Raw genomic sequence first — 24,200 nt, 5'->3', positions numbered from 1 at the left:
CCAGTGTGGGATTTTACCTCTCTCCCCCTGCCAGTTGCCCACTTCACGTAAATGTCATATATTCTAATGTCACTGTAGTTACAAGCAGTGTAAATGCTATAATAACTAGAGAAAAATAGAACAGGATAGAAAACGTAAACCGTTCAGCCCAGAACTAAGGTTACTGCTAAGCATCTATTATCATCATACAGATGGATCCACCTCACTTTCAAAAGACAAAAAGTAAAAAAAAACAAAAACCAAAAAAAAAAAAAAACAAAAACCAAAAACCAAAAGACAAAGAGTCATTTTAGGCTTACTCGGTCATTAACATCACATTCTTAAACTAAGACCAGATTTTAGAGAAGTTTGATTTTAAAATTTTTGACTGTGAAGAAAACTTGCTCTTGAGGGTAATTTGGTGGTTAGTGACATGTGAGGTGTCAGTAAAGGCAGGATGGCTGTTACCTTCACTGTAAATCATGTTCTTTGTAGGATTTGAGAATTCCTGGAGTCTAGAACCTACGACTAAACTAGCTGCTGACTTACTTACTTTCATGTTTCTGGCACAGGCATCATTATCATCCTGGGCAATAAACTCCAGTTTCTTTGGACTAAAAGAAATATAAATAGTTCTAGCTGAATACTGCCTAACAGTATCTACAGCAGCACTCTTCCTCCTCCTACATACCATTCTTAGTGTTAGTTTGGATAGTCAGCTTAGAATATCCAGAAGATAGTAATGTAATAGAATTAGTCAACAATTTTGTGACGACATAGAGCTATTTAAACTGCAATACGGTTTTATTTTCTTCAGTGATTCTTTGAAATAGTGCATTATGTTTTGAGAATTAAAAGTGGAGTTAACTAAGTGCAGAACAAAATATGTAGGTAACTAACTGCAGAACAAAATATGTAGGTAACTAACTGCGTGTAGGTTTTACATATGTATAAAAAATTGCATATAAAAAGATTAACTGTGGGCAGCCCCAGTGGCTCAGCGGTTTAGCGCTGCCTTCAGCCCAGGGCGTGATCCTGGAGACCCGGGATCAAGTCCCATGTAGGGCTCCCTGCGTGGAGCCTGCTCCTCCCTCTGCCTGTGTCTGTGCCTCTCTCTCTCTCTCTGTGTCTCTCATGAATAAATAAATAAAATCTTAAAAAAAAAAAAAAAAAAAAAGCGTTAACTCTGGGATGCCTGGGTGGTTCAGGGGTTGGGCGCCTGCCTTTGGCCCAGGGTGTGATCCCATGATCCTGGAATCCAGGGATGGAGGCCCAAGTCCTGCATTGGGCTTCCTGCATGGAGCCTGCTTTGCCCTCTGCCTAGGTCTCTGCCTCTCTCTGTGTCTCCCATGAATAAATAAAATCTTAAAAAAAAAAAAAAAAAAAAGGTTAACTCTGCAGTGTAGCAAATAGTTCTTACTTAAAAATGAATGATTTAGAATAGGGGTAGGTAACCATCCTATAAAGGGCCAGACAGTAAATATTTCAGGCTTCTGAGCCATGTGTTCTCTGTCACAACTCCTCTCACTGTGTTCTGGTAGTATGAAAACAGGCTCTGATAAGGTGTAAATAAATGAGTGTGACTGGGTTCCTAATAAAGCTTTATCTATCAATGTTGAAATCTGAACTTTAATTTTCATGTCATGAAATAGTCTGATTTTTTTCCCAATAATTTCAAAAGGTGGAACCGTTAAGTCATGAGCCACAGCTCTCCAATCTTTGGTCTATAATAGTGCTATTCTAAATTCTGGGCCTTGTGCTCATGAGAAACAAGGAACTAAACTTCTAACTTTATTTTAACAATAAATACCTATATGTGGCCACCAAACTGAACAGCACAGTCTGGGATCCAATCAAGCATCTGGGATAGCTGTGTTCAATAGATTCATAATGTGAGCCATATATATGAGCCACACATGCAACTTAAAGCTTTCTTGTAGCCACATTAAAAGAAGCAAAAGAAATAAGTAAAATTCAATTTTAATAGTATATTTTATTAAACTCAGTATACAAAAGTATTATCTTTTAAAATACCAAAATAAAATAATTTTTGAGATATTTTACATTTTTTTGGGGGGCCGCAGACTCTGAACTCTGGAGTGTATTTACACTTACAGCACATCCCAGTAGTCACCTGTGGCTAAAAACTACTGGAATGGACAATGAAGCTCTAGATATAACTTCCAGCTTGTTGAGAATATAGGGAATACTGAAATGAGTTAGAAATCACCAGAAAGAAATAACTAGGTAAGTCCAAAATGTAGAATATTCTCACCAAAAAACTTACCTGGATTCTTCAAACTGAAAAGGCAATGTTATAGAAAGAAATGGGGGTACTGTTCTAGAATAAGAGAGACTAAAAAAACATGATAAGATGCCATGTGTTGAACCCTAATTGAAAGGAATTTGAAAAAAAATAGCTAGGAAAAACATTGGTTTACAAATCAAAATTAATTCCATCACAGACATTTTGGTCAGTGGGCTAAACAATCTTGCTTCTTACTTGTTGGAGTAGGTGTCATACAATCCCACTTTCCCGTCATCAGTTCCAAAAGCTAAGCAGCCTTCCTTGGTTGGGTGCCAGCAGAGCTACAAAACAGAGAAGACAAGGGGCATACTGTTAAGGGAAGTGAGGTTATCTGTCAAGCATTCAAATGAAACTTTCTTGCTCTTGGTATCTTCTAATTTTAAAAGTAATAAATTCTCATTATTTAAAAGAAACAAAGTATTAAAGTAAAAGTCACTGGTATGTTCACCATCCAAAAAACCCCACTGCCAATTTTCTATCTTTGCCGATATTTTTGTGACTAAAGTTAAATATATACAGTTGAAAAAAACAAAAATAGGTTCAAACATTTAAATAATGTGCATTGAGACACTGTTGAGTGGGGATAAAAGATTCCATAACAGTTTAGAAAGTAGAATTCTATTAATAAAACTTGGAAAGATACATTACAAATTGTCATTAGTGGTTCTCTGGATTATGGAAGTGGGAGAATAGAGTGGAGGGTAGGAAAACTTTTTGCTTTCTATACTTCCATACAGTTTGGTTTTCTTTTTTTCTCTTTTTATTATTATTTTTTTAATTTTTAAGATTTATTTATTTGAGAGAGAGAGAAACAGAGCACACGTGCACATGAGCATAAGGAGGGAAGAGGGAGAGGAATCTCAAACAGACTGCTGAGAGTGGATGGAGCTCCATGTGGGCATGGTCGATCTCACAACTCTAAGATCACAACTTGAGCTGAAACCAAGAGTGGGACACTTAACTGACTGTGTCAGCCGGGTGTCCCTGTTATTATTATTATTATTTTTCTTTTGAAATATAGTTCACATAGTGTTGTATTATTTTCAGGTATATCACATAGTGATTTGACAATCCTGTATGGTATTCCTTTTAACCACAGCATTTATTGCTTTTAGACTAAATAGAGAAAAGAAAATATAAACCTATTGTTGTCTAATCTGCAGTCCCATGTTTTGTAATTTTCATTTTTCATCAATTGTGAACATCTTTCCACATCAAAGAAAAAGCCATATTATAATTTTTAATAGTCTGATACCCTTCAATATATGTTTATCTTATAACTTATATGAATGCACATCCAGGTCATTCCTAATTTCTTACTATAAGAATTATTTGAAAAAAAGTTCAGAGCAAGCTCAAAGAAATCATCCTTACCGCTGTAACCTTGGACTTGACACCCTGCCAAAAATTTTTCACATCATAGTTGTTCTTGATGGAGAGTGTATTCCATATGCGGATCATGCCATCCCCAACACCTATGGCCAAACAGCCCATGTCCACAGGAGAGAAAGCCAGGCTGTAGGCAAACCCACCTAGGGAAGGGAGGGTCCAGCAGCACTCGAGGGTGGCCATATTCCAACATTTTACCTGAAAAGATCAAGGGTGAGGGTCTAAATATTAAAAAAAAAGAGAAACTGGAAAAAGAATGAACATCTCAAATAGGATGAACTTAATGAGTAAGAATAATATAATTTAATTATTCCAGTAGGTATTGGAAGAAGTATCTTTTAGAAAAAAAATTAATAAATTGTAGAGCTCAAAGGGAACTGAAAATACATTTATTCTCAGAGATGTCAAGTGAATTCAGGGTCACACAAGGAATAAACCAGACCAGGGCTTCCCATTTCCTAGAGTCCAGGGGCATTTCCACTCTACTGTATTACAGCACTGGTGATCTCTTCATTTGGCAAGTCCTAAGAATGAAGATGGCCTCAGGACACTAGAAAATGAAAGGAGCTATCTCAAAAAGCGAAATATCTTATACCAGGGAAAGAGGAGTGCTACATATTTAATCTTCACTTGTTTAACAGAGGGGCTTTGGAGAAAACAGTCTATCAAGTAAACCTTAGTTTAATTGCAAAACAATAGCCACAGACTCTTAAAGCCAATACTCCCCTGGAGACTTCACCAAGAGCAGATGTTTCTCTACCTAAACTATAGACAAGGCTATTTTAAAGCCAAAGCATGATGATCTCACACATCCTTCCCTGGACACATCTATAATTCTTTTTTCTTAAATTTAATTTTATTTATTTGTCAAAGAGGAGCACAAGCAAGGGGAGCAGCAGGCAGAGGGAGAAGTAGGCATTTTGCTGAGCAAGGAGGCCGATGCAAGGCTGGATCCCAGGACCTGGGATCATGACCTGAGCTGAAGGTAGATGTTTATTTATTTATTATTATTATTATTATTATTTTTTCTTAAGGCAGATGTTTAACTGACTGAGCCACCCAGGTACCCTTACAATTCTTTATCATTTATCTCTCTTTAACAAAAAGGTAGTTCCTCATCTTTCCCCTAACTCTCTGCTGTTGGTGTACTTGCTGCTGATGAGTAATTGTAACTCTGAGATTGGTCTGGGCACAAGGGAATAAGGTGAGGCATGGAAACTGGTGGATGGTTTGAAAAGTCCTCTAATTCCATTTAAGTCATAAATCATCAATCTACAATGCTGACTGCAAAATAAGCAGTTCTTACATCTCTATCCATCGACGTGGAAAGCAGCAGCTGTTTGTCATCCTCAGTTTGTAAAGGGCATAAGTTAAACACAATTCTTGAATGATTCTGCCCTTCTGATGAAGCACTAAAGAGGGTAAATTTCCGTCTCCAAGACTGAGTGAGATCCCACAGCAACAGCTCACCTCTGTGAAGGAAAACAAGTACTAGTTCTTTTTCAGAAGCAATCTGAAAACAAGTGATTTGGGGACACAGAGTATGGGCCCTCAGCTGCAAAATGATTTGCTAATTGTTCTTTTAAGGAGAGAAAACTGCATATTCTGAAATATGCACAAAATAGTTCAGAAAGAACACACACAAAAACAAGGAGTCACTGCCTGTGGGGAAGGGAACCTAGTCGCTTGAGAAGACAGGTAGGAAGAGTGCTTCTCTATGTTCTTATGTTCTTTTTGAATGACATGAATATACTGCACTACCTTTGGAACAGTTTCCTAACCGCTTTAACTGTAAAATGCCACCATAATTTGCATAGCCCCAAATCTTGAAGACCTACTGTCTTTTATTGGGATAGTGTGGGGGAGTAGGGCCATGATCAACACTTTTTTGTTGGGGGGGGGAGGATTTTTATATGCTTTAACTGTATCAATTCATTTAAAAGCAGGGCCCTTGAAAAAAAAAAAAAAAAAAAAAAAAGCAGGGCCCTTGTCTGCTAAATTCACTAATTATCTCAAGCAACTAGAAGCCTAGTGGCTTCTACACAATAAACTTTGTTCGGTGAATGGCTATAATCATCCTAAGAGAAAATTCTATAAAATCTCTCTTGACATATGAACTAACGGAAACTCAACGTAAAGGGTCATGCTCATGAACACATAGAAGTAAGAGACTGATTCTGAAATTCAGTTCTGCCTGACTTCAGAGTCCATGCTCTTAACCACCAGGCTATACTTATTTGATCTTTTCTCAGCACTGTTATTAGACAGCTTAAGAACACATCCCACGATTTTTCTATTACAAATGGCCCAGCATAATATAAGCCTGAAATGCTGCTTTTTCCATCTTCTGTGTCTGGAAAGAGAAGCCTCGGAATTCCTCAAGCTAGAGTGCAAAACAAAACATGTCAGAGAGCATGACCAAAAAAAGACCTACCCAAAACAGCTGGATACCAGCTGTGTTGGTTGATCCTTGGGCCAATGGAGTGTCAACCAAAGGCGTTCTTTAATAGTTGGGTCTATACCCCCTCCTCTTCTCTTCAGAAAGGGCAATTTCAAAATCATCACCCCTGCAGATTAAAAGAAGGTCAATGGGTACTCAAGACAGTGAAACTACACATGTGAAGTCCCTAGCAGTTCATAACACAGTTTGCGGTTTAAGTTTGTTAGTTTGGTTACTTAGAATTCAGAACTCATTTGCTCATGGAAATGTTATTATACATAGTTTTAATACCACTCTAACTAAAGAATAGGCTGTTCTGGTAACCTAAGCATATTAAGCATACTGTCTGAGAAAATGAGGTTTCAACTGAACTGTGAACCCAGGTGGTAACACAACTTCAGATTCTCCAAAGCTGGAAGGATAGAGAGTGGGATTCCTTCTTCTAGTTGGCAAGAAATCCAACAAAAGGGACAAATTTGGCAGTCAACATATTGTGGCAGACAAGTCCCTCCACCTCTGACATGCTACTCACCAATGGTTCTTAATTCCTATTTTGTACCAGAATGACTACAATGAGGGATTGGGGGAGCCTCTAAAAATAAATATATGCCAGGGCCCAACTCCTAGAGATACTGATTCAGTAGATTTAAGGTGGGGTCCAGGTACCCACATTTTCCAAAAACTCTCCAGGTGATTTTGTTGCATGACTAGAATTGAAAATCATTGTACTAGACATCCATAAGCTTAGAGGTTACCCTTCTGGAGGGATTCTTGGCCTAATGTTGTTCCCACTTGGGAGGATTGGCCATGGTATGTCCAAAAGCAGTCTACAATTCTTTTAAAAAATTTGTTTTCCAGAGTTATACTGTTAGTTACCATTGACTAAGCTATAACTATGATTTGCTTTATATGCACTAATGCATTTAGATAAAGATGACCAAACTTTCATGGTTTTAAATAAAGTGGAGAAAGAAGACTGCTATAAAGAAAAAGGCTAGATTTTTACTATAAAGTAAAATCCACGCCCACTCTGCCTGGAGTGCCTCTCAATTTATAAATTGAAGGTAAAAGTTCTATTCACAGAGAGAGGCTTGGGAAAGCTGAATGACTGAGGATCCTTATAGTTTGGATAAACTGAGATATAACATTTAAACATGTACTTCTACATTGTATATATATTATTTATCTAGCATTTGTGCATTAAAACCTCTAGGTCTTTTCTAATCCTCTGATCCACACTTTCCTAAGTTCTAATATTCCTATCCTTATAACAAACATCTTGCCTTCCATGACAGTGCCCCTTTTATGAAGGCACCAGAAACTCTCATCTCCAAAACCAAAGTCAGACTGGGGGGAGCAACTTTCTGGATAGAAAAGTAAAGAACTGCCTTCTGGCAGATACCATAATCTTAGGATAAGAAGACACAATTAAAAAAAGTTTCTACTTCTACCAATCACTATAGGTTACATCACAAAAGAAACATCACATATCAAATCTTACCTCGGCCTCTAGAGCAGCTCCAGATTCGAATGGTCTGATCTTTGCTTCCAGTGGCTAAGTAGCAGCCGTTTGTTACTGGAGTTTGTGCTATAACTTTACCATTGGGGATTTCAGGTTCTTCTAGGGTAGAGAAAGTCATTTTGTTTTTAATTTATTTTAAACATGAACTTGTCAAAGAAAAACTAGTCTGCAAGGTTCCTGAAATTTAGCCATTATGTTTATAGATATGATCTGTAAAACTTAATGTTTTAAATGTAATTCAAATGATTTAGTTTTATCCACATTGTTCTTTAGGTCTGAGAAGTACTCAACCCTCTTAAATCATCTCTACCTGAATTTTCTTCTTGATTAATGGATAAACAGTCTTCACCAGGCAGGGGACACCAGGCTATGGAGTGGATCTCATCATCATGGCCTCGAAGCCTGTGAATAACTTCTCCTTTCTTACTGATGTCAATTATAACCACTATGCCATCCTTGTAGCTAAAGAACAAGAGTTAGGAATATTGAAAAATGAAGACTGAACAGTAAACATTTTGGATTAGGAATTATCATCGTGCACATCTAAAAGTTAAGTGTACTAGGGATGAAGGAGAAGGAAGAAAGCAAGAAATAATCTTGTTTTGTCCTTTTCTCACCACCACTGCTGTTCCAATCAAAGTCTTGGCACTAAGTAATAATGTATTATGTTGCCTGGCATAAAGTTCATAGGGTGAAGCATACTTGTGTTTGAAGGGGAAACTTATAGAAGAACAGTAATTTTTGGGCTCCAGCAATCCTTCTGACTAGAGACAGAATTTGTCCTAACACACTTACACCTCTCCCACTTTTTACAAGTAATCCTTGTAAAATCCTTGTAATTTTTCTAACTGTGAACTCAACAAAAAACTGAGTACTGCAGCTTCTAGACCTGGATATTCCAAGCCTATCATTTTTTTAAAATTCAGAGGACACCGAGAAATTCTAATAGCTTTAAAAAAAAAATAGATGAGTATTTCATACACATAAAGAAGTATCTATCAACCAGCTTAAAGGAAAAAAAAAAAAAACAAACCCAATTATCAAGATGGTTAAAGTCCTTTATACAACCCACCCCAATCAAACTTCTCTCTCTCTCTTCCCCAGAGGTAAACTGCTATTCGTGAATTTCTGTTCCATCATTCCTAGCCTTTCTTTGTCTATGTTCCTAAAGACAATTGAAAATGATTCTGTGTATTTTAAAACTTCATATAAATGGTATCATGCAGTCTGTTTTTCTGTAACTTGTTTTTTTCCCACTTATTGTTAGCGAGTCATTGATGTGGATGCATGTAACTCTGGTTCCTAGTCAGTCACTTACACTATTGGATGGCACTCCACTGTGTGACTATAACACAAATTTACTCATTTTTCCATTTAGAGGGCTTCCGTTTATTACTATTACAAACAAAACAAAACAAAAATGCCATTAATAATCTTATGCACACTTAAGACAATTTCAGATTTAATGCATAGTAGTGGAACTGCCAGGATGTAAGATGTATACATCTTTGCTTTGCTAGAAGTACAAACTGCACTCCAAAGTTGGGTGTACCTCCTTACATTTCCTACACACTAGATAGTCCTATAGGGAAAAACACCATTACACTCCTTTAATAAAAGGAGAAACTTTTATTAAAAACATTTTCCCATTACAGCCTTACTTAAAAAAAAAAAAAAATGAAATCATACATCAATCTTTGCAGACATGGACTTCGAAAACCCAACAAGTTTTGCAACCTAACAGTCAAGTGACCAAGCTGTTCTTCATTTTTAATCAGCCTTTCAGGAAATGATTGCCATTTGGAAGAGCCTCTAAAAACAAATCATTCTGATTCAATCCTCTGTGCAGTTCCCTCTACCTGAAAGATTTCTTCTTTTCTTGTGGATTCTTGCTCATCTTTCAAGGTCAGTTTGATCCTACCTTCTTTGATCCCTGCCTACCACCCATTCTGCTCTTCCTCTAGCTCTCCCACTGTAACGCTGCTCACTTCACCCAGCAGACCACCGATCCACAGACTCCTCCCATTTTCACTATTACGCACACATACCTGTTTTCCTATCCTTCCCCTCATGCTTCATTATCACTCCTTTAAAAACACCCTTAGCAGCTTTGTCCTGTCTCTTTCAGAAGTATTTACTCCACAAAACTTCAAATCTTGTCAAATCCAACCATACCCTTTCTCAGTTTGAATAGTTTACTTTGAATTCATGATTTTGATTCAGAGCTTGGCCTCAATACGGACCACTGGACCTACAATTTCTCTCAGTAAGCTCATTTTTTTATTCTCTGAGATGACTATTTTTACATCTTCCTGCGTGCTCCCAGCCCCACTTTGAATTTGACTCTACCTTTCTGACTTATGATTCACAGAGAAAATCAGAAGACATCAGAATGAAATACCTTCCTCGGGACAACTGGGTGGCTCAGGGCCTGATCCCAGATTCCCAAGATGGAATCCCACATCAGGCTCCTTGCATGGAGCCTGCTTCTCCTCTCTCTGCCTCTCTTTCTGTGTCTCCCACGAATAATAAATATAATCTTTAAAAAAACCCAAAAACATCTTAAAAAAAAAACCCCGACAACAAACACCTTCCTCTTCCAGCCAGATCTACAAACCCACCTGCAACTATTTCCATTTCCATATTCTCACTTGTCCTTTCTACTTGTGATCTGGATACAATCCCTCTTGACTTCTCATATCACTCCTGTATTTATTACCATTTCTCCATGCAACCAGCTTTTCCTCTTCCATCAGCATAAAAATATGCCCTATTATCTTCCATTTAATATTCCCTTTACTACCATGTACCTCCTCTGGCTTCATGTCTATGCACATTTGTACAAAAAACAAAAGTCTCCATGTGTATCTTGACTACTGTACCCCAGTCTCTTGAATTCACTCCAACTAGACTTCTCCTCTGGCATTCTAGTGCTTATGTCAAATATCCAAACTAGAGTGATAAGACATCTTTGGGAGAGTAGTAGATGGAGCGGTGAGGAAAAGGGTGGTGCCCATTCAGGCAGTTTATGTGAAATAATCCTGGTGATCGAGGCGGAGGCAGCGCCCAATGCCAGACTACTGTCCCAATCCAGAGGGAGAGCTGCGAACAGGGACAGAGTTAAGTCCTCTGACATTCTGAGAGTAAATGTTATCTCCAAGAGCAAATATTGAGAGAGGAAAGGGGAGAAAGAGGGTATTTCCTACATTTGGAGGCTAGCTGAAGAAATCAGATGTGAAGAATGAGGAAAGTACACTATTGTAGAAATTAAAGAAATAAAAACAGAGAGAGTGAGAAGGACAGTAAGGACCTGGAAGTCACAGGAATAAATGATACCATGGGCTCAGGGAATGGTTAATACCTATACATGGCTTCCTCTGAGGAATAAGGAAGAGAAGATAAAGCAAATGCAAAATATGCTCATTAACAAAAACAAATTACCAGTACAGATGACACAGTACTTACCCAATGGCTACTAAATCTTCATGATGAGGTGAGCAAGTAAGACAGAAAATTGTCCTGGGTTCTATAAAGAGGTGCTGGCTGTCATTTCGGTTAAGCCAGTAACAGAAAACTACTCCTTTTTCATCTCCAGATACTATTAAATCCTTTACTTGAGGAGACCAATGCAGTGCTGATATTGTATGCTTTAAAACAAAACAAAAATACATTGCTTTTCATTTGTCAGTGCTGAATTTTTACTTCATTTTTAACTTGTATAATACTAGGCACATTGATATGTACTTAATAAATACCGTTAGTACCACTTGTATACCAAGACTACATTAACCAAATGGTAGAAGAATTTAAGCTCCTAAGGATTAAAGAACTATTTAAAAACATTTCTTCCTTTAGCTTAATTGAAAGTTCTTACTAAGATTGAGTCTTTTTCTTTTCTACATTCTCTCAAAAGGTAGGCTTAGTAAGTAATCATCTGGTTTAGAAACAAATTTCATTCATTTACAGTTTATGTCAGGAGTCTTTTCCATGTTAAAAAACCAGATTGTAGACATTTTAGACTTTGTGTGCCATACTGTCTCTGGTACAACTACTCTGCTGTTGTAGTATGCAAGCAGCCAATACTTAAATGAATGACTGAGGGTGTGTTCCAATAAAACCAATTTGCAAAAACAGGCAGCACAGTAGTTTGCTGACCTCTGGTTTATATGTATCTCCTTCCAAAAAAGTTTTGAGGCATCTTACAATTTATATATAGAATATAGAGCTTCTCATCCAAATAATGGACATTATTATAAAAGTTAACTTGCACAGATGAGTTAGCGTACTTGAAACAAAAGAACCCTCAGCAAATATATAATAATGGTCTGAGAAACCGGTAAGCCACAGTACCTGATGGAGTGCATGTTCTGTCACAACTGTTTTTGTTTCCGCATCCCAGATTTTCACAGTTCCATCATCAGAGCTGGTGGCGCAGAGGTTGTATTGACCCGGATGATGAGAAAATGTGAAGCCAGAGACCCTTTCGGTGTGTCCCACCAACTCCCCTACGACTTCAAGCAAAACCGGACTTCAGGTTAGAGTGCTACCTAAGATTCCTGGGAGGATCATACTGATGTTAGACGAGTGGGACTTCACTTATCCCATGGCATAACAAAAATATCCAGGCACTCACAATCAGAAATCCCAAGTGCTGGTTCTGGCTCTGCCACGGGACTTCAGCCCAGTCATTTTATCTCCTTGAGCCTCACTCTTTTCAGCCGTAAAATGCTGCTGATATCCCTTGTTGTTCACAGTTCACAGGCTGAGGAGCGGCTCAAATGAAGAATGTAAAAGTGATTCTTATTTAAACGTGGCCCAGAGGTCATTTGGGAAAGAATAAATAACTGGCTTGCCATGTCCCAAGGCAAAATCTAAACCTAGCTTGGAGCCTGAAAGCATCTGGCTCAACTCATTCATCTTCAAGAAACAGGTATCATCTATTTCCAGGACGTTGTTCAGGGCCTGGAGCTGTAGACAGCCCCGGAACGCAGGGAGGCTCCCAGGGGACAGTGTGCGCTGCGTCGGGGAGGGAGGCCACAGAGGTTATCAACGCCTGGCTCCATAAAGGGGTAACTCGAGGGAGCGAGCGGTTCTACGCGAGAGCGCCAGGAGGCGGGGCCGCGCAGCCACAGCGTGGTATGGTAACTCAATCCTGGAGACGCGGACGCAACTCAGCCCGGTATCCTTCTGCCAACCTGGGCCTCAGTTTCCCCACCTGCAGGGAAGGGTGCCTAGAAACTCTCCCTCGGCGCCTACGACGAACCCAACAAGGGCAGGAGGGCGGGGGCTCAAAGCGGGGAGTTACCTCGAAATGGGGGCGTCCCAGGGATCGCGCCAGCGCTTGGGCCCACGCGCACAAGGAAGACGGAGGTCCGCGCTGCGAAGCCGAAGAGGCCCCCGGGCACCGCATCGCTGCAGCGGGCGCAGTACCAGTTAGGAGAGGGCGGCAGCGTGCGCGGCTCCTGTCCCATGATCACGGCCCAGCAGGGACGAACGAAGGAACCCCAGGAGCAGACCGTTCGCAGCCCCACGCCGCAGCCGGGAAGGGGGCGGGGCTGGCTCGGAGCCCCGCCTCGCCGGGCCCGCCGCTACGGCGCGCGCCGAGGCCCAGGCCGCACCGCGAGCGCCGCTCCCGCCGCCGCCGCCGCCGCCGCCGCCGCCGGGCTGGGAGGGGCGGCCGCGCGCGCGGGGCTCTGCCTGCCGCCGCCGCCGCCCGGGGCCAGGAGTCCCGGTGCTGCCGAGCCCAGCCTGGGGGTCAGGCTTTCTCACCTCCCACAGCAAAGTACTAATTAAAGCGTTAGACTGACTAGTGGAGTCACCTCGACCAGCCGTTTTAAGTTTTTAATTTTTGAATAGTTCAGCCACTATTCCGTCAAGTAGTTGTGAACGCTCTGTGCCAGGGTACTTCGCTAGCTCCGGAGATTCTGCAGAGACCTGCAACAAGCCAGTTAACCAAAAGATAAACGTTCGAATCAAATCAAAAAAGACCGGAAGAGTTAGTTTCTGCAACCGCGAGGAAATTCTGGCCCTAGAGTCTTCGGACTCAAAGAGGAGCAGAATCGCGTGACTTGATGGGGTGCCGGCTCCGTGAAGGGCGATGTGTGTGGAGCTGCGGGCTCCGCGCCCCGGCTCTCCTGGGGTATGTGGCAGCCCTGAACGGGGACGAACGACGCCGGAGATCTCTCCTAACGGGGAGAGGCCACGCATGTTTTTGAATGTGGGTAGGGGCACCAGTTTGGGAGGCATCCAGGCCGAGGCTGAATCAGTGGTTTTGCCGGTTGTTGTTGGAGATACCTTAACCTGTCCCAATCTGCTTTCTCACTTGCAGGAAGGTGATAACCCATGCCTGGTCGGATTGCTGTGAGGAATTCACAGATTTAGTGAAACGCCTGCCCGGCATATGAGTATTGATTTATCTCTTGTAGATCAACCTGGAGATTAGCATAGGGATTAGGACATCATACTCTATATTTGAGCTGTTTGTTCTTTGAAAGAGCTTTCCACACGATCTCTAGTGATCTTCACAACAAGCCTGTGCCGCTTTTCTGTTTTGCTGAGGAAACAGGTCCACCCACGTTAGGTGGCTTGTTCACCGTCTCTTGTCCTACTCTTTCTGGCCACGTGTGAGGGGAGGTTTCTCAATTTTTCTGGATCTCCATGAATGTCCGTACACTCTCAGTCTTCGGCCTGTGTTAAAGTCACTCACTCCCAGGCAAAGGTGTCCGGCTCACACCTCAGGCGCGGGCGGCGCGTTCGCGGTCCCCAGGACGGCACCCGGGGCGGGAGTACTGCCGGGTCTCGCGCGGGGGCAGACAACCTGAGAACTGCGCATGCGCGTGGTCCCGGCAGTGCGTGAACTCGGAGGCTTCCGTAGAGGGAGGGAGGAAGATGGCGGCGGCAACGCTGGAGCGCTTGGGTAGGGATTTCTGAGCGGTTTAGGCGCCGTAGGAGGGAATGGAGGTGGAAATCGGAACTGACTGCTTGTGTTGATGTTTCAGGTGCATCATGGATGCCGAACCTGCGGAGGAAGCTGGCCTTAGGGTAAGTCTTTTCACCCCGGAGTTGCAGAGGACTCAAGGACTCCTTACCGGGTTGTCAGTTAATTCCTGGGCGCCTGTGTGCCACCCTCGGCCCTTAGGTTCTGTGGCTGTGGAAACGAACGGGACAGCCAGTCTACTTGGTCACTCCATCTTTCCGCCGCCGTGCTGCATGGCTCCGACGGAATCAGGATAACCGGTTATTCAAGGGACATTGTGAATCTCTTTTCTGGACAGTCTCTGAGCATGGTTAACGCTTTTCCCAACGGTGTTGGGAGCGTCCGACTTTTCTAGTTCCCTCTCGTTCCTGCTTACCATGAGCAGGGGCTGTATCGGAGACAACCGCGCTTTACAATGTATCTAGCGTCGTGTTAAACGCCTTATATGCTTGATCTCATTCTCATAACATCTTTCATAGTGTAGGTATTGCTACACCCATTTTTCAGACAAGGAAATTGAAGCTCCTCAAAGTAAAATGACTTGCCTAAGGCTGCCCTAGTCATAGGAAATTTTAAAGCTTTATACTATATTCTCCAGAGTATTCTTAGACCCCAGAACAAAAGTTTTTTCGTTAGGGAAATGCAGTTAAGTCAGGAATGGCAAGGAGCCTTTCTCTGTCACCTTCTTCTTGTCTGTCTTCCCCTCTTCTGCAGTACAGCTGTTGATATTTGGAGATTGATGATCTGGCGCATTTGTTGGAACTTATTTTGGCTTAGTTCATAGGCTTTCGGAAACCGATAAGTTGGGTGTGAATCCACTTTTTAAACCGTTTGATTTTGGAAAGATTACTTATCTTTCCTGAGTTTTTGTATTTAAATATGCGAGGAGAGTAATATTAGTACCTATGCCTTGGATTTTTTATGAGGATTAAATGAGGTAATGTATACGAAGTGTTTAGCATAGTGCATAGCATATAACAATCCCACCCTAAATTCTAGCTGCTATTACTGTTTTTTTTTTTTTTTTTTTTATCATTATAAGCTATTACTGAGTTCCCATTATATTTAGCTGTTTCCAGTTCCTGGGTCAGGGGAATGAACAGGTGGGCTAAAGAAGAAAATGGGAGGCACTGCTCCTTAGGATTTGTCTGCAATTTGCTTTTCAAGATTTTCTTTATCTTTTATCATCCCACCCTAGTATGGGATGACTTACTTACTTTTTCTGAATATGCTGTCTATTTATTTGCTTCTTGGCGTTCATCCTGTGCCTTCACTTCCTGTCTATATAGGAGTTCTAATTATTTAAAACCCTGTTCAGATGTTTCTTCTTTAGGAGATTTCTCAGATCTCACTGAGAAGGAAGGAAATTAATCCCTCCTTCCTTTTAGCATGCTTGTCTTCATAGTGGCTTCATGTTATGTCTCTGTGCTCTTTACTAGCTTGTATACTCTGGATAGGTAGGGATACTTCTTGTTTCTCTTTATAGTTCCAGGATGGAGTTTTGCACAAAGAATATTTTTTAATGATTGTTGACCTAAATTGTCCTGCACTGACTTGTACTTAGAAGCTCTGAGCAAGCAACTTCAGCAGTTTAGTTTTGGTCTTTTCATCTATGTAATACAGGAGAGTTCGATTTTGTTGGATAATCCCTAAGGCTCTTTTTAGTTTTGAAGTTATATAATTTTATGAATCTCTATTTTGGGCTTTATTATTATAATTTTAAAAGATAGATTTATTTTAGAGAGGAGTGGAAGAGGGAGAGGGAGAGTGAATCCCAAGCAGATCCCCACTGAGCAGGGACTGTGAGGCCAGGTTCTATCCCAGGACACTGACATCAAGATCTGAGCCAAAATCAAGAGTCAGACACTTAATTGACTGAGCCACACAGGCTCCCTAAAAATCTGGCTTGCTAACTATCCACATGTTTATGACATGGTAACAGGAACCTTTTGGAACCGGGAAGTCATGTTCTTTAGTCTGCAAAAACCTCTCCCCTCCGCCCCTGCCCCATCACTTTAGCTAATAGTGACTTTCAGCTGGGGCCAGTTTTGCCCCCACTCCCTACCTCAAATCCCCTGAGACATTTGCCAATTTCTGGGGACATTTTTGGTTGTCACAACTCAGGCAGGGGGTGCTGCTGCCATTTAGTGGCTAGAGGTGAGGAATTCTGCTAAACATCCTATAAGATACAGGATAATCCTCACAACAAAGAATGATCTGGCTTAACATGTCAATATTGCAGAGATTGAGGAACTTCTGAGTTTATTAGGGTCGAAAGTTGCTGAAAATTTTTTTTTATTTGTTTGCTAAACTCTTGTTTCCTTGTTTGATTGTCCTTGACTTTCACAAAATGGAATTATATTGAGTTATGACAATATGCACATCACTTCAGCCCTTTTAGATTCTTATTGAGGCAAGGATGTTCTTTTATTCAGTCTCAAGTGTGGGATTAACTTAATGTTAGCAAAAGTAAATTGGGAACAAAGAATTTTTTACCTTGATGTGTATAGTAGCATGATATTCTCATGGTAAGCCAGATGCCGGTATTATCTTCACTTGGGATTTGGGTATATCTTGTACTAAAGTTCAAAATGAACTTTGAATAATAAATGGGAAGTATTATTTCTCAAATTGTGACTTTAGAAACTTTGAAATACTGTTTAATCTGAATTCTTAATCCTAAAATTTGCTTTGTATCTGCTACTCTTTAATGTATCTAATGGCTATGGGAAGAATTTGAAAGGTAATACTTAAACTGAATCCTTAAATGTTGGTAGATGGAAGACATAAGAGTAACAGGAGTAAGAAAATTCATATGCTAGTTTCAGTATACCACCCACTCTCTATTTGAACTCTGGCAGTCTCACCATAATGGGGTACCTGTGTATCTGCTGTGTGTACAGACACTTTGGAGATTTGGTTCAGGCCTACCTTAGTTCATCCACTTTACAGAGATCTAGTGAAGCTAAAGGGATTTGAACTTCCCAATAAAGGAGGATATAGTAAATATTAGTAAGAAAAGTTGATCCTTTGATGCCTTTTAGTTTTTTTTTAAAGGTTTTAACTAGTTCTAATTCTTTAGAATGCTAGCAATGATCTAAAGTGCTAGACAGACTTAAAATTTAATATTTGTTGGAAAAAAATTTACAGACGGAAATGGATTCTAGCAATAATTCAGGTTCTCATTTGTTAATTTCACAAATTTCCTTTTCTTGAGTTCATTTTCTCTGGTGAGTGTTCACAGTGTTTCTTACATAAAAAGGTCTTAAAAGTTGTAAGTTTCAAATTACATAGTTAAGTTTTGAATTAAAGATTTTCAGTTTACCTTATGATTGCTTCATTTTCTGCTTTATCTCTGTTGTTCCAACAGCTGACCAGGAGAGGGTGAATAAGAACTTTTGATTTAATATACTTTTGAATTAAGTGCTCTGTTTGGAATATTTTAATTTAATTTTATTAAATATAATAATTTTATTATAGTTGTTTAGTATGTGCTTCATAATTCATCTTATGAGCCATTTGAGCCCTGAAAGTATTGTAGGTATTCAGACATCTTTGTCATTATCAATTCAAAATGTGTTTAATTTATTAAGCACCATATTTAATTTATCAAATGTGTATTGCCTTGAGTATAAGACACTGTGCTAGATATCATGGGCCTCACCCTGAAGCATTTTCAGACTGGTTGATAAAACAGTGGTTTCAATCTTTCTTTCTTTTTTTTAAATTGAAGTTTGATTTGCCAACATATAGTATACTACCCAGTGCTCATCTCATCAAGTGCTGCCCTCAGTGCTTGTCATCCAGTCACCCCATCCCCCCGCCCGCCTGCCTTCCACTACCCCTTGTTCGTTTCCCAGAGTTAGGAGTCTCTCATATTTTGTCACCCTCTCTAATTTTTCTCATTTTCCCTCCTTTCCCCTATAATCTCTTTCATTATTTCTTATATTCTCTGTATGACTGAAACCATATAATGACTGTCTTTCTCCGATTGACTTACTTCACTCAGCATAATACCCTCTAGTTCTATCCACTTTGAAACAAATGGTGAATATTCGCCCTTTCTAATGGCTGAGTAATATTCCTTTGTATACATATACCACATCTTCTTTATCCATTCATCTTTCAGTGGACACCGAGGCTCCTTCCACAGTTTGGCTATTGTGGACATCGTTGCTATAAACATTGGGGTACAGGTGTCCTGGCGTTTCACTGCATCTGTATCTTTGGGGTAAATCCCCAGCAGTGTCATTGCTGGGTCGTAGGGCAGGTCTATTTTTAACTCTTTGAGGAACCTCCACACAGTTTTCCAGAGTGGGCTGCACCAGTTCACATTCTCACCAAGAGTGCAAGAGGGTTCCCCTTTCTCCACATCCTCTCCAACATTTGTTGTTTCCTGTTTTGTTAAGTTTCACCATTCTCACTGGTGAGGGGTGGTATCTCATTGTGTTTTTTTTTTTTTTTTTTTTTCTTTTTTCTCATTGTGGTTTTGATTTGTATTTCCCTGATGGCAAGTGATGTGGAGCATTTTCTCATGTGCTTATTGGCCGTGTCTATGTCTTCCTCTGAAATTTCTGTTCATGTCTTTTGCCCGTTTCATGATTGGATTGTTTGTTTCTTGGATGTTGAGTTTAGTAAGTTCTTTATAGATACTAGCCCTTTATCTGATAGGTCATTTGCAAGTATCTTCTCCCATTCTGTAGGTTGTCTTTTAGTTTTGTTGACTGTTTCTTTGCTGTGCAGAAGCTTTTTACCTTGATGAAGTCCCAATAGTTCATTTTTGCTTTTGTTTCCCTTGCCTTCATAGATGTATCTTGCAAGAAGTTGCTGTGGCCAAGTTCAAAAAGGGTGTTACCTGTGTTCTCTAGGATTTTGATAGATCCTTGTCTCACATTTAGATCTTTCATCCATTTTGAGTTTATCTTTGTGTATGGTGTAAGAGAATGGTCTAGTTTCATTCTTCTGCACGTGGCCGTTCAATTTTCCCAGCACCATTTATTGAAGAGACTGTCCTTTTGCCAGTGGATAGTCTTTCCTGCTTTGTCAAATATTAGTTGACCATAGAGTTGAGGGTCCATTTCTGGGTTCTCTATTCTGTTCCATTGATCTATGTGTCTGTTTTTGTGCCAGTACCACACTGTCTTGATGATCACAGCTTTGTAGTACAGCTTGAAATCTGGCATTGTGATGCCCCCGACTCTGGTTTTCTTTCTCTCTCTTTTTTTTTTTTTTAATAATAAATGTATTTTTTATTGGTGTTCAATTTGCCAACATACAGAATAACACCCAGTGCTCATCCCGTCAAGTGCCCCCGCAGTGTCCGTCACCCATTCACCCCCACCCCCCGCCCTCCTCCCCTTCCACCACCCCTAGTTCGTTTCCCAGAGTTAGGAGTCTTCATGTTCTGTCTCCCTTTCTGATATTTCCTACCCATTTCTTCTCCCTTCCTTTCTATTCCCTTTCACTATTATTTATATTCCCCAAATGAATGAGAACATATAATGTTTGTCCTTCTCTGATTGACTGTTTTCACTCTGTGTAATACCCTCCAGTTCCATCCATGTTGAAGCAAATGGTGGGTATTTGTCATTTCTAATGGCTGAGTAATATTCCATTGTATACATAAACCACATCTTTATCCATTCATTTTTCGATGGACATAGAGGCTCCTTCCACAGTTTGGCTATTGTGGACATTGCTACTATAAACATCAGGGTGCAGGTGTCCCGGCGTTTCATTGCATCTGTGTCTTTGGGGTAAATCCCCAACAGTGCAATTGCTGGGTCGTAGGGCAGGTCTATTTTTAACTCTTTGAGGAACCTCCACACAGTTTTCCAGAGTGGCTGCACCAGTTCACATTCCCACCAACAGGGTAAGAGGGTTCCCTTTTCTCCACATCCTCTCTAACATTTGTTGTTTCCTGCCTTGTTAATTTTCCCCATTCTCACTGGTGTGAGGTGGTATCTCATTGTGGTTTTGATTTGTATTTCCCTGATGGCAAGTGATGCAGAGCATTTTCTCATGTGCGTGTTGGCCATGTCTATGTCTTCCTCTGTGAGATTTCTCTTCATGTCTTTTGCCCATTTTATGATTGGATTGTTTTGTTTCTTTGGTGTTGAGTTTAATAAGTTCTTTATAGATCTTGGAAACTAGCCCTTTATCTGATAGGTCATTTGCAAATATCTTCTCCCATTCTGTAGGTTGTCTTTTAGTTGTGTTGACTGTATCCTTTGCTGTGCAAAAGCTTCTTCTCTTGATGAAGTCCCAATAGTTCATTTTTGCTTTTGTTTCCCTTGCCTTCATAGATGTATCTTGCAAGAATTTACTGTGGCCGAGTTCAAAAAGGGTGTTGCCTGTGTTCTCCTCTAGGATTTTGATGGACTCTTGTCTCCCATTTAGATCTTTCATCCATTTTGAGTTTATCTTTGTGTATGGTGCAAGAGAGTGGTCTAGTTTCATTCTCCTGCATGTGGATGTCCAATTTTCCCAGCACCATTTATTGAAGAGACTGTCTTTCTTCCAGTGGATAGTCTTTCCTCCTTTATCAAATATTAGTTGACCATAAAGTTGAGGGTCCACTTCTGGATTCTCTATTCTGTTCCATTGATCTATGTGTCTGTTTTTGTACCAGTACCAGACTGTCTTGATGACCACAGCTTTGTAGTACAACCTGAAATCTGGCATTGTGATGCCCCCAGATATGGTTTTCTTTTTTAAAATTCCCCTGGCTATTTGGGGTCTTTTCTGATTCTACACAAATCTTAAAATAATTTGTTCTAACTCTCTGAAGAAAGTCCATGGTACTCTGATAAGGATTGCATTGAATGTGTAAATTGCCCTGGGTAGCATAGGCATTTTCACAATGTTAATTCTTCCATGAGCATGGAATATTTTTCCATTTCTTTGTGTCTTCCTCAATTTCTTCCTGAAGTGTTCTGTAGTTTTTAGGGTATAGATCCTTTACCTCTTTGGTTAGGTTTATTCCTAGGTATCTTATACTTTTGGGTGCAATTATAAATGGGATTGACTCCTTAATTTCTCTTTCTTCAGTCTCATTGTTAGTGTATAGAAATGCCTCTGATTTCTGGGCATTGAGTTTGTATCCTTCCTTCCATATTGTTGAATTGCTGTATGAGTTCTAGCAATCTTAGGGTGGAGTCTTTTGGGTTTTCTAGGTACAGTGTCATGTATCTTTGAAGAGGGAGGGTTTGACTTCTTTGCCAATTTGAGTGGTTTCTATTTCTTTTTGTTGTCTGATTGCTGAGGCTAGGACTTCTAGTACTATGTTGAATTGCAGTGGTGAGAGTGGACATCCCTGTCTTGTTCCTGATCTTAGGGGAAAGGCTCTCAGGTTTTCCCCATTGAGAATATTTGCTGTGGGCTTTTCATAGATGGCTTTTATGATGCTGAGGAATGTTCCCTCTATCCCTACACTCTGAAGAGTTTTGATCAGGAATGGATGCTGTATTTTGTCAAATGGTTTCTCTGCATCTATTGAGAGGATCATATGGTTCTTGTTTTTTCTTTTGTTGATGTGATCTATCACGTTGATTGTTTTTTGAGTGTTGAACCAACCTTGCATCCTGGGGATAAATCCCACTTGGTCATGGTGAATGATCTTCTTTATGTATTGTTGGATCCTTTTGGCTAGTATCTTGTTGATAATTTTTGCATCTGTGTTCATCAGGGATATTGGTCTATAATTCTCCTTTTTGGTGGGGTGTTTGTCTGGTTTTGGAATCAGGGTGATGCGGGCCTCATAAAACAGTTTGGAAGTATTCCATCCCCTTCTATCCTCTGGAACAGCTTTAGTAGAATAGGTATTGTTTCTTCTTTAAACATTTGATAGAATTCCCCTGGGAAGCCATCTGGCCGTGGACTTTTGTGTCTTGGGAAGTTTTTGATGACTGCTTCAATTTCCTTGCTGGTTATTGCCCTCTTCAGGTTTTGTATTTCTTCTTGTTCCAGTTTTGGTAGTTTGTGGTTTTCCAGAAATGCATCCATTTCTTCTAGATTGCCTAGATTTCTTCTGTGTTGGCATATTGCTGCTCATAATATGTTTTTAAAATCGTTTGTATTTCCTTGGTATTGGTTGTGATCTCTCCTCTTTCATTCATGATTTTATTAATTTGGATCTTTTTTCTTTTTAATAAGGCTGGCTAATGGTTTATCTATCTTATTAATTCTTTCAAGGAACCCAACTCCTGGTTTTGTTGATCTGTTCTACAGTCTTTTGGTCTCTATTTCACTGAGTTCTGCTAGATTGTTTATTATCTCTCTTCTGTTGGGTGTAGGTTTTACTTGCTGTTCTTTCTCCAGTTCCTTTAGGTGCAGGGTTAGCCTGTGTATTTGAGTTTTTTCAATTTTTTGAGGGGGGCTTGTATTGTGATGTATTTTCCTGCTTTTGCTGGGGATCCCTGGGTGGCTCAGTGGTTTGGCACCTGCCTTTAGCCCAGGGTGTGATCTTGGAGTCCCGGGATCGAGTCCCGCGTCGGGTTCCCGGCATGGAGCCTGCTTCTCCTTCCTCCTGTGTCTCTGCCTCTCTCTTTCTCTCTCTGTATCTGTCATGAATAAATAAGAGAATAAATCTTAAAAAAAAAGAAAAAAAAAAAAAGGACCGCTTTTGCTGTATCCCAGACATTTTGAATGCTTGTATCTTCATTTTCATTAGTTTCCTTGAATCTTTTTTACTTCCTCTCTAATTTCCTGGTTGACCCATTCATCTTTTAGTAGGATGCTCTTTAACCTCCATGTGTTTGAGTTTCTTCCATATTTCTTCTTGTGATTGAGTTCTAGTTTCAAAGCATTGTGGTCTGAAAATATGCAGGGAACAATCCCAGTCTTTTGGTATTGGTTGAGATCTGATTCGTGACCCAGTACGTGGTCTATTCTGGAAAAAATTCCATGTACACTTGAGAAGAATGCGTATTCAGTTGCTTTTGGAAAGTTCTGTATGTATCTGCGAAATCCATCTGGTCCAGTATATCATTTAAAGCTCTTGTTTCTTTTGAGATGTTGTGCTTAGAATATCTGTTCATTTGCAGAAAGTGCTGTGTTGAAGTCTTCTACTATTAGTGTATAATTATCTAAGTATCTCTTTACTTTGGTTATTAATTGATTGATATACTTGGCAGCTCCCACATTAGGGGCATAAATATTCATGATTCTTAGGTTCTTGTTGGATAGATCCTTTAAGTATGATACAGTGTTCTCTTCATTTTATACTATAGTCTTTGGTATAAACTTTAATTTATCTGATATGAGGATTGCTACCTCAGCTTTCTTTTGAGGACCATTTCAATGGTAAATGGTTCTCCAACCTTTGATTTTCAGGCTGGAGGTGTCCTTTGATCTAAAATGAATCTCTTGTAGACAGCAAATAGATGGGTCTTGGTTTTTTATCCAGTCCGAAATCCTGCGTCTTTTGATGGGATCATTTAGCCCATTCATGTTCAGAGTAACTATTGAAAGATACAAATTTAGTGTCATCGTAATACCGATTCAATTCCTGTTTGTGGATTATTTCTTTGGGCTTCCTCTTTGTTTTACAGGGTCCTCCTTAATATTTCCTGCAGAGTTGGTTTGG

At 40.1% G+C, this 24,200-nt stretch overlaps 2 protein-coding genes across 5 annotated transcripts in view; one reads left to right on the top strand and one right to left on the bottom strand.

The window, feature by feature from the left end:
• GEMIN5 (gem nuclear organelle associated protein 5) overlaps window positions 1-13,199 on the bottom strand; it is a 40,735-nt gene extending 27,536 nt beyond the window's left edge. For both annotated transcript variants that reach the window (XM_038534936.1, XM_038534937.1), the window contains exons 1-9: window positions 12,944-13,199; window positions 11,989-12,149; window positions 11,104-11,285; window positions 7,949-8,100; window positions 7,618-7,737; window positions 6,111-6,243; window positions 4,983-5,148; window positions 3,662-3,874; window positions 2,483-2,568 (exon numbers count right to left, since the gene is read on the bottom strand). In XM_038534936.1, the coding sequence (XP_038390864.1) occupies window positions 2,483-2,568; window positions 3,662-3,874; window positions 4,983-5,148; window positions 6,111-6,243; window positions 7,618-7,737; window positions 7,949-8,100; window positions 11,104-11,285; window positions 11,989-12,149; window positions 12,944-13,109 (1,379 nt within the window). In that variant the 5' untranslated portion in view covers window positions 13,110-13,199. The remainder of the gene's footprint in view (window positions 1-2,482; window positions 2,569-3,661; window positions 3,875-4,982; window positions 5,149-6,110; window positions 6,244-7,617; window positions 7,738-7,948; window positions 8,101-11,103; window positions 11,286-11,988; window positions 12,150-12,943) is intronic.
• Window positions 13,200-13,703: 504 nt separating this feature from the next.
• Window positions 13,704-24,200, top strand: part of MRPL22 (mitochondrial ribosomal protein L22) — a 38,193-nt gene continuing 27,696 nt past the window's right edge. Inside the window, exons 1-2 of one of the 3 annotated variants that reach the window (XM_038534934.1) lie at window positions 13,704-13,777; window positions 14,637-14,679. In XM_038534934.1, the coding sequence (XP_038390862.1) occupies window positions 14,648-14,679 (32 nt within the window). In that variant the 5' untranslated portion in view covers window positions 13,704-13,777; window positions 14,637-14,647. Of the gene's footprint in view, window positions 13,778-14,444; window positions 14,555-14,636; window positions 14,680-24,200 lie in introns of those variants that run through there. The other 2 variants (XM_038534933.1, XM_038534935.1) reach the window with 2 other exon arrangements.

Source organism: Canis lupus, chromosome 4 (assembly GCF_011100685.1).
Source record: "Canis lupus familiaris isolate Mischka breed German Shepherd chromosome 4, alternate assembly UU_Cfam_GSD_1.0, whole genome shotgun sequence".
Classification (NCBI taxonomy): Eukaryota; Metazoa; Chordata; class Mammalia; order Carnivora; family Canidae; genus Canis; species Canis lupus.
Note: the sequence above shows the minus strand (reverse complement) of the source record. Positions and strands in the feature narration are given on the sequence as shown.